Here is a 10068-nt window from a genome sequence, read left to right as displayed (position 1 = left end):
CCTCATCCCCATTACGCAGTGTGGGCAGTCCATCTGAGGCTAGGACCACAGCCTGCCTCCGGTGCCAGATAATGCTTCTCTTCTCCAGACGCCGACGGCTGGGGTCCTATCGCGAGGGCCGTCAGGAGGCCACGACCAGTGCCCCGCTTCCCGCCGGAGCTGCGCGTGAAATGCCTCAACTGCCTCTCCTCCTCACACAGGGTGCATTCTAGAGGTTTTTGCCATCGTGCGCGCGACCGCAAGCAGCCGCTGGTGAGGGCCGCCTCTGTCAGGACGGGCGTTCCTAGTGGCACAAATGCTGTTCCTCGACGTTCTACCTAGGGTCGTCGCGATCAGCCCTCACGCTCTCAGCCATGGACCTACGGCGGTACGCCGGGCTTGGCTGGACTTGTGCTGGCCGCCGCTGGGCGTGGCGGCAGTGGCCGTCAACGCCGACGTCGGAGCCGGCGGCAAATGCCGCCGACGACACTGTTGCCCGGGAAGCTGACGGCGAGCCCACCGGCGAGACGCGCCACGTAAGGGACCTCTACGAGCTTGACCTGTTGACGCTCACACCGTACCTAGACGCCACGACACCGCACGTGAGGTCTCGAAGGACCTGATGCTGAAGGAGGTTGTAGCCTCGCTCGCGGTCTGCCGACGTTGTTGTGCCATCCACTGGGTCCCTTCGCCACGGTGCCAGTACACAACACGTACAAACTTTGCATTCTTCATGTTTCCTAAATCTTATATGCCGAAGGTTAAACATTTTGGTTGTGCCGGAAAGCTTGATGTATCCGGTATGAACTTCTGAGTAGGGATGAAAACGGTACGGATATTTTCCGACCGTATTCCAAACCGAATCCGTTTACAGGGGTTGAGATATGTCCGTATCCGAGTCCGGATATCCAACATCCGATACCGTATCCGTATTCGAATACTCAAATCGTATATTTATGATGTCGATATCCAATCGTATCATATCCGACATAGTTGACACTATTCATATTCGAATCCGAATCCGAACAGAAATATGAAAACAAATGTAATATCGGTGATATCCGATCCGTTTTCATCCCTACTTATGAGACATGCACATGTATACTATAGCTGTGTCCCATGTGAAACAGCTACTCATGAGTACACAAACTATTTAAAGTTAATAAAAAGAAAAAAAATGCATTACAGCTTAGACCCTCGAGGACCTTAAACCCCTATAAATACACCCCATGACAGCACCAAAACCACAACACAGCAAGGGCTAGCAGTTTCTCAAGCAGCTCTTGCAAAGCTAGCTTCCAGCAACAGCTTGTGTCAAGCGCAGAGCAAATGGCCAAGGAAGTGGACGTGTCCACTCTGGAGGCCAGCGGCGCCCGTGACTACGTCGACCCTCCGCCGGCGCCGCTTGTGGACATCGACGAGCTCGGCAAATGGTCCCTGTACCGCGCCGTGATCGCCGAGTTCGTGGCCACGCTGCTGTTCCTGTACATCACCGTGGCCACCGTGATCGGGTACAAGCACCAGACGGACGCGTCGGGCCCGGACGCGGCGTGCGGCGGCGTGGGCATCCTCGGCATCGCGTGGGCGTTCGGCGGCATGATCTTCATCCTCGTCTACTGCACCGCCGGCATCTCCGGTGGCCACATCAACCCGGCCGTCACGTTCGGCCTCTTCCTGGCGCGGAAGGTGTCCCTGGTGCGCGCGCTGCTGTACGTGGCCGCGCAGAGCCTCGGCGCCATCTGCGGCGTCGCGCTCGTCAAGGGATTCCAGAGCGGCTTCTACTCGAACTACGGCGGCGGCGCCAATGAGGTCAGTCCCGGGTACTCCACCGGCACGGGGCTCGCCGCCGAGATCATCGGCACCTTCGTCCTCGTGTACACTGTCTTCTCCGCCACCGACCCCAAGCGCAACGCTCGCGACTCCCACGTCCCGGTAATTGTTTTGCTGTGCACTCCTTTGAGCTGTCATCTTGCACGTGGCAAGCCGATGAGTTGCTCCTTTTCTGTACTGATGAACGAGATGATCATCAGGTGTTAGCGCCGCTTCCGATTGGATTCGCTGTGTTCATGGTGCACCTGGCGACGATCCCGATCACCGGCACCGGGATCAACCCGGCGAGGAGCCTCGGCGCCGCCGTTGTGTACAACAACAGCAAGGCCTGGAGCGACCAGGTATTACATTTACATATCCCCCTCCGCACATTTTTGCAATATTGCAGCAGCTGGCAGGAGTAAGCTGTTAGCTATGGTTCCATCGATTAGTTGTCCTGGATTAATTGGAAACTGACGTGTACACAATTTTGTTCGTTGGTGCAGTGGATCTTCTGGGTGGGTCCGTTCGTCGGCGCAGCGATCGCGGCGCTGTACCACCAGATCGTCCTCCGCGCCAGCGCCAGGGGATACGGCTCCTTCCGGAGCAACGCCTAGGCCCATCTCGTCGGCCGGCCGGCTACTCAGCTCTTCCTCCGCAGTTTAAGGTGAACGGAGAAGGAGACCACCGGCGGCGTGGTTAATGTAGTAGCAGTAGCTTCGGTCAAGTGATGTGTGGAGCGTGCAGTAGCACAGTGTGTATGTTGTGCGTTTGTTGTGGAAAGCCAAGTGTAACGTTGTCCACGTGTGTACCCTGCTGTATTGAAGTCAAGTTAATTAATAATGCAAGTGATGAGAAAATTATGGGTACTCTTTCCAGCCCTTGTTTTCTTTTCATCTCTTTCACTATGAAAAACAGATAACAATGTAACAATCCACAAGGTGGATTTTTGTAATCTGATAGATGTTCCTTTTATGTTTCAGTTTGTGATTTGTAAAAGTTACTCCCTCCATCACAAATTATAAGTCATTTTAACTTTTTTGGAGTGTTAAAACATCTCAAGTTTGATCAAAATTATAGAGAAAAATTACAAAGATTGATGATATCATATACGTATGCTATGGAAATATAATTAATAAAGAATTAATGGTACTTATTTGGTATCATAAATATTATTATTTTATTATATAAATTTGGTCAAACTTAAGATGCTTCGACTCTTCAAAAAAGTTGAAATTACTTATAATTTAAGACGGAGCGAATCATTTATAATTTGAAATGGAGAGAGTACAACCCACAATCTCTGCTTAGCCTTGCACTAAGTTCTTACCACCAGTGGTGGACCAAGGGGTAGAGCTGCCCGTGCTGCAGTCTTGGTCTTTGGCCAGAAAACTCTATATGAACTTACTTCATCAGTAAAAAAAATTGAAAATTTGATTTCGTCCCTTAATACATGGTTCAGCCTGGGGCTTAGCAGATTTCTGAGTCCGCCCCTGCTTTTTTTTGTGCTGACCACTGCCCCACCCTTTGGTTGACCTCCGTCTCCAACTTTCAGACCTAGAGCGAGATCCCATTTTGTGAAGTTCAGAGATAGTAAGTAGTATGGTGCTCTTGGAGCTCATTTTGTTCTCCAACAGGGAGAGCCCAAATTCATCCCCAACTTTTTGATAGACTTTCAGAATCCGCTAAATGCTCACACGTGTATATACACGCACACCTTATTCTTATGAAAACCTTCGATAGATTGAGCCAGCAAATTTTAAAATTAAAAAGTCATTATAGGTGTCTGACTGTCAAATGATACGCTGCCTAAAGTAGCATTATTCTTGCAAATAAATACCAAAAAGAAAATCTAGCACTTCTGCCAAAAAAGGTAATATATGGTTACGAATACATTGTTTGTTCAAATGTGTACAGATACAAACTAATATTATTTTCTACATTTCTAGGTAATATTACATTGTCGACGCTGGATGGTACCTTTACCCTTATAAGGGAGAGAGGTACCATATGCCCGAGTGGCATAGAGGAATAGAATTGAAGACTCCTAAGAAAGGTTCAATCGCATTCACTTATCTATCCGAAATGTTATTGAGCGATCATTTGGAGTGCTAAAAATGATGTGGAAAATTCTCTATAAGATGCCATCCTACCCGATGTTCAAGCAAAAAATGATTGTTGTGGCTACTATGGTCCTTCACTACTTCATTCGTGAGCATGGTGGTGAAGACTTGGACTTCGCCCGGTTCAATCGTTATCCAAATTTTGTCCCATGGATACAGGAAAGGTATAACAAATATGTAGCTACATCAAATGGGTACGTAACCCAATGCTCCTACTACGGATGCATTCCGTGATGAGTTGGCCACCTCTGTTTCTCTAGCTTAGAGGTAGAACTATGTATTGGAAAACGTGCACTCGTGGTCATTTTGGTTTAAAATACTCTCTAGTTATCTATGAACAATTATTTGTATTCGAATGATGCACTTTGTTATTTATCTATTATGGACGTGGTAATTCATGGGACCAAAAAAATAGAATTATTTGGCACAAATACATGGTTTTGCCTTTCCTCAAATAAATCAATTGCAATTATAAAATTTTATATCAAATTTTAATTGGCAATAAAATTATTGACTCATATGATGTGCAGACATCAGAACATATACCAAACATTATTCAAGGGCATATTAGACTTTTCCCCCAAAATCACCCATTCCTAGAGCTAGAGCTACCTTATGTGCCAAACAGGTCCGCCTGCTCTAGAGTAGAGCTGCAACTCCATAGAGGAGCTGCTCCATGGTGGAGTAGAGCTGAAAAATGTGGAGCAAACCAATCCCAAAATGGCACATGTGTAGCTTCCTTTAGAAAGAATACAATGAACCAAAATCAGTTTGTGTGGCTTTAGAACTTGGCTAAACAACAACATAAAAAAAAACAAGTACAATATTTGCATAATTTCCTTTCAACATGGAATACAAAACCCACTTCTTGGTTAATGTCCATATACTGCATATACTATAATATGGAAATGGCTCTCAACATCATATCTAGTCTTATGATGTATAAGATGTTAAATATAGATTTTTCATTAAAAAGTTATGATGTATATATATTCGTAATTGATAAACATTTTCAGCACCATTAGATGTATAATACTTATGATATATAATTAGCACCATTAAATGAATCACTGAATATATTTTCATAATAAAATTATTTAGAGATATAAATGTTATAAATATTTTCTATAAACTTGATCAAACTTAAGAAAGTTTGACTATCACGAATCTCGTAACATTATTCTTTTTGGCATAGAAGGAGTATTGACTAAGGGGTTCAATCGGAATATATGGAGTACTAGTTTACTATCTAAGAATGGTTGCATGACCTTTATTAGTTGAACATAAACACCATTATCTTAATCCAGCCCCAAAGAGGTAAACACCAAACGACGGATGCGTCGGTGCAAACCTCTTTTTTAGGTCAAAAAAAAACAGAGGCTTCCGTGGCGTGGCTTCAGTTCCTTCACAGGTCCTTGTCTAGCTGAACGAAACCATATGTATACCAGCAGTTAAAAGAACACAGAACCTAACTGCTGAGCTCCAGTTCATAGCGAAGGGTTGGGTAGTTTTCACCCAGTTCATGACGGGCTTCGCTCAGCCATCCATCCCGTGGTCAGCTGTTACACGTCCACTGAAATATACAATTCCTTCTTCCTCGAGATGCAGCTTTCGAGTAGTACGTAATTTGGGCCCGGCTGTTGGCGTCGGCAGTCGCACCAACTGTGGAACAACCGGACCTTTTTGTGGTTTTGTCCTCGCAGCCACCACGTTCTGCTAAATTTTGCCGACCACAGGAAAGCCACAGTTCGGAATCTTTGGCTGCCAACTTCAGAATACAAAATTTTTTGGCATTTTTTGGTCAGAACGCAGACCAAGTTTGATCGATCTCAGCTCTGGGAAAGGCTGGAAGCCAAAAGAAGATGTTGATGATAAGTGAGGTCTGATCTCAGATGCAATTGACAAACCCAATGGTAGCTTTTCAACTTTCGTCTTGGCACGAGAAAAAAATGGCACTACTTGACCCTTGACCGTACATGGGGATTCCTTGAGATTAAAGGAGGCGTGGTACAGTACTTAATTGCTGTACACAGTACTAATCCTGTAAACGACTGGATATTTCCCGATATGCAGCTTCCAATTGGGTCGTCGGCGGTGCACGAACTCAAGTTTAACTGCAGCATAACCAAAAGTCCAAAACCTGGCCGTCACAAACGTCCTGGGTAAATTTGCCGACCACTGGACTGGGCGCCAGAACTTTCAGTACATATGTGGTACATGACATTTCATGGCATCGACCAGCGTTATTAGGTCACCCGGCTGCACATCAACCACAGAACTAGTCCACGGGGCCACGGGGTTGTCTTGCTTACGAAGGGCACAAGGAACAATGTTCTTGCAGAGCCACGACAACTGATAGCTGACACAACAGATTCAGGCTTCAGATGACTCTCAAGAGCTTGGCCTAGAAGGATGGCTAGAGGAGTGTATTCCAACAAACCAGTAACTCTTTTTTGTAGTAAAAAAAACAAACAAACCAGCAACCAAAACCTGAGTAAATTTCCATAATGTTTGGAGGAACCCACGAGCAAAAACAAATGCTTCGTTCGCTTGAGCTTATAAGCCAGAATTCTCTCACAACAAATCAGCCCTACAAATCAGCCGCAGCAGCAATAAGTCCTGCCGAACAGAGCCAAAATTATCATAAGACCCTTATGACACTAAAAATGTGGGGTCTGGCCATGGTGCAAGGACAGCCGAGTTACTTGGAACTTTGGCACGCCCCATCCACGTGTTACACAATTCGTCAAGTTTGGATGGTTAACTCCTAAGCACATTTAGGGGGCGAAATGTATTATTGGATGTTCCAAAGAAAGGTGACACTGCGCCTTAGTATCCCCAATAATCGTTGCGGATCTCATCATCAAACTTCTGTTTCAGTTCAGGGTGCTTCGCAAAGTACTCATCTGCAGTCATCGTGCTGATCTTTTTCTGTGTGTACAAGCAAGGGTTAGAATGACAAGCAACATGCTCCATGTCTGTTTAAGATGGACCTCACCTTCATCTCCTTCATTTCAGCAATCTCCTTCTCTATCTTCTCTGATTCCTTTAGTGATGCTTTTTCGGCTTCCTTCATTTCGACCAACTATGTATATCATACAGACAGAAAATATCATTAATATCTGAAGGAGGCAACTGTCAAAGCAATATAGTGACAGTAATCAAAGGAAAGAAAACAAGGAAGTGCAAATTATAAAGAGAGCAGTGAATCTTCACCAGAGCATCAAACTTTGGCTTGTATTGAGGAGTGACAGTGTCAACATACTTGGGGATCTCTATGCCTGCATTTTTTTAATGATTCACATAACAATAGGTGGTTAAATAGCTGAAAAGTGCATAGAACCCTAAGAATATCTGAAACTTTTAAGACAGGCAACTGTGAGCAAAACAAGTACTAAATCATTCGGTAAGCCACTAAGCCTTAGATCTAGGTCCATCTTAGAGTTCAATGTTGCAATGCGCCATGTACGCAGCCTACTAGAGTTCAATGTTACAAAGAGCAGTAAGAAATGCCTTGTTTCAGCTGAAATTTTCTATCAGTTATCTCCAATAATATGGTATCTAAAAAATATGTGATAAACTCTGGGAAAGGTTGGAAGCCAAAAGAAGATGTTGATGCACTTGATAAACTCAATGGTAGCTTTTCGACTTTCGTCTTGCCATGAGAAAAATGGCAATTGACCCTTGACCGTAAACACAGATTCCTTGAGATTGAAAAGGAGGCGTGGTAGTGTGGTACAGTACTTAATTGCTATACATAGTACTACTCCTGTAAACGACTGGATATTTCCCTATATGCAGCTTTCAACTGGGTCGTCGGCGGTGCACGAACTCAGTTGCTGAACTGCAGCATAACCAAAACCTGGCCGTCACAAACGTCCTGGATAAATTTGCCGACCAGTGGACTGAGCGTCTTAACAAATATCTGTCTGAACTTTCAGTACATATATGCACTATATGACATTTCATGCCACCGACCAGCATTATTAGTAGCCCATTTGGTAATGGTAAGCCTTAGATCTAGGTCCATCTTAGAGTTCAATGTTGCAATGCGCCATGGATGCAGCCTATTATTAGTAGCACATTTACAAAGACCAGTAAGAACTGCCTAGTTTCAGCTGAAATTTTCTACCAAAAATATCTCCAATAATATGGTATCTAAAAAATATGTGATATTCAAATGCACACATGAAGCACCCTTTATTTACATAATACTACTATAGATCTTTCTCTCCATACAAAGAAAAAGGAAGTTGCATCTGGTGTTCTAATCAATATTCCAAGTTAAACAAAGATAGCAAGTTGTAAATCCCAAAAATAATATAACCAGATTGCTTGTAATTTAATAACGCAACAGTTTGCAGAAACATGAGTAAGATGAAGAGGGAAATTACTACTTACTTTCGTAGGCCTCTTTGTACATATCGACAACTTTTGATCCAATTCCTTTTCTGTAGTACTCCCAATCAATTGGCTGGGGTTCCTGCAAAATAATTGAAGAAATACTGAGAAGACCACCCCAAAAGGCCAAAAATTCAGAAGAGATGGCACATGATTTCAATGTTGCCAAGAGCACACAAGTATCAACCAAACTCAATGCACAACTACAATGAAGTAGGACTACGAGCATTTAACAAATAAGAGGACTATCTACTTAATAAGGTCCATGCTGCTTGTCTTCTTAAAGTGGCAAGCAAATGCTGCTTGCCAATGTGTAATATAAATCTCTGCAGTGCTGTTGATGGACATCAAAACAATATATAATCATTTATACCAATTGATTACATGCATCAGAAGCAAATCAGCCATTGACCTGTACCATTTTTTTCTGTTGGTACTTATAACAAAAATACTGAGATACAATTATTGAAAGCAAAACAAAATCAGAAGGTATTTGAGCAGCCTTAGTGCAAAATGGAAATTTTACCCAGAACATACTACATTCGGCATTGTCTGATTCAGTATTAGAATGTAGTACATATACCTGGGTTTTATCTTGCCTATAGAAATGCAGGTGAAAAGACCTGGGTTTTCACCGACCTATTGAAACGTGTTGCGGTCTACACACATATGCGCGGCTGCATCATATCATTATATGCAATGTAGAAGATGGCCCTGATTTCCGCAAACAAATTGGTACTCCGGGATGCTACGAATCTTGCCTATAGAAATGCAGGTGCAAAGATCGCTACGGATCGCCAGAAGAAAACCCGATTCAATCAAACCTGATCTAGGGAAGATGAACCAAATCCTAGGATGGCTAGATCGGACGATTACCTGCGAGAACTTGGTCTGGAGCTGGTGGTTGACGTCGTCGAAGGTGCGGCGGAGGTTGGCGAACTCCTTGCGGGCCTCCTCGGAGACAAGCATCTTGGCCAGGCCGTCCCAGTTGATCGCCTTGCCGACCTTCGTCGCCGCGTCGGCCACCGTCTTCGCCACCCCGTTCCCGCTCATCTTGCTCGCCTCCCCTCGCCTCGCGCCGCCGCCGCCGCCGCCGCCGATCCGCGTTCACCTCGTAGACAGAACGGGGACAGCCTGTGACGGAGTGCGTGATGGAGAGTGATCCTTTGGGTTCTTTCGTTTGGGCCTTCTTGGTGGGCTCAACTGGACCGTCCAGTGTAAGAACTAAGAACGGATGGATCAGATTCGTTCAGGGCCCTTGAGAACTGGGCTAGGCTTCCAGAGATAGGGTCTGCTTGGTTGACATCAAAAAATTTGTCATGCCAAAAATTTGGCAAGTTAAAAGTTAGTCAAAAATATTATCATAAATTTGGCAAGCTAAATGTGAGGGTTTAGCAAGTTTTTGTAGCAAACCAAATACTAGCCAAAATTATTGGCATGAAAAATTTTGGAAGCGAATCAATCAGGTCCTAAGACCGGTAATATTGTAATAATACTATAGAAGAGATGCAGAGACAATCAATTAGCCATATGTATGATGTATGATATCTTGCACAACTTGATATAGAGTAATGGGTGGGACTGTAGGTAATTAGTTAGTTTCAATCTCAAACTTGAAATGTAATTTTCTCTCGAATCATGAATACAGTCTCAAATCCGTTGGAGCTGAAGTGTTTTTTATAATAAATACAACAAATTGACATCCCATATGAGTTTTTTCCCTTCTATTCCGCTTTTCAAAAAAATCAACATTTGA

The 10068-nt window shown here is 44.2% G+C and overlaps 2 protein-coding genes across 2 annotated transcripts; one reads left to right on the top strand and one right to left on the bottom strand.

Annotated features, from left to right (window-relative positions):
* Positions 1–1239: 1239 nt before the first annotated feature.
* On the top strand, positions 1240–2725 carry LOC136551389 (aquaporin PIP2-6-like). Its single transcript, XM_066542942.1, has 3 exons — positions 1240–1911; positions 2010–2150; positions 2295–2725. The coding sequence occupies exons 1-3, from the start codon at positions 1309–1311 to the stop codon at positions 2403–2405; spliced, it is 855 nt and encodes a 284-aa protein (XP_066399039.1). The 5' UTR covers positions 1240–1308; the 3' UTR covers positions 2406–2725.
* A 3664-nt stretch (positions 2726–6389) lies between these two features.
* Positions 6390–9470, bottom strand: LOC136551388 (ATP synthase subunit d, mitochondrial-like). Its single transcript, XM_066542941.1, has 5 exons — positions 9189–9470; positions 8313–8394; positions 7128–7192; positions 6910–6996; positions 6390–6842 (listed from the first exon to the last, which is right to left on the bottom strand). Exons 1-5 carry the CDS (start codon positions 9363–9365, stop codon positions 6741–6743), a joined length of 513 nt encoding a protein of 170 aa, XP_066399038.1. The 5' UTR covers positions 9366–9470; the 3' UTR covers positions 6390–6740.
* Between the last annotated feature and the right edge of the window lie 598 nt (positions 9471–10068).

Source organism: Miscanthus floridulus, chromosome 4, assembly GCF_019320115.1.
Source record: "Miscanthus floridulus cultivar M001 chromosome 4, ASM1932011v1, whole genome shotgun sequence".
NCBI lineage: Eukaryota > Viridiplantae > Streptophyta > Magnoliopsida > Poales > Poaceae > Miscanthus > Miscanthus floridulus.
This window is presented reverse-complemented; position numbering and strand designations above follow the sequence as displayed.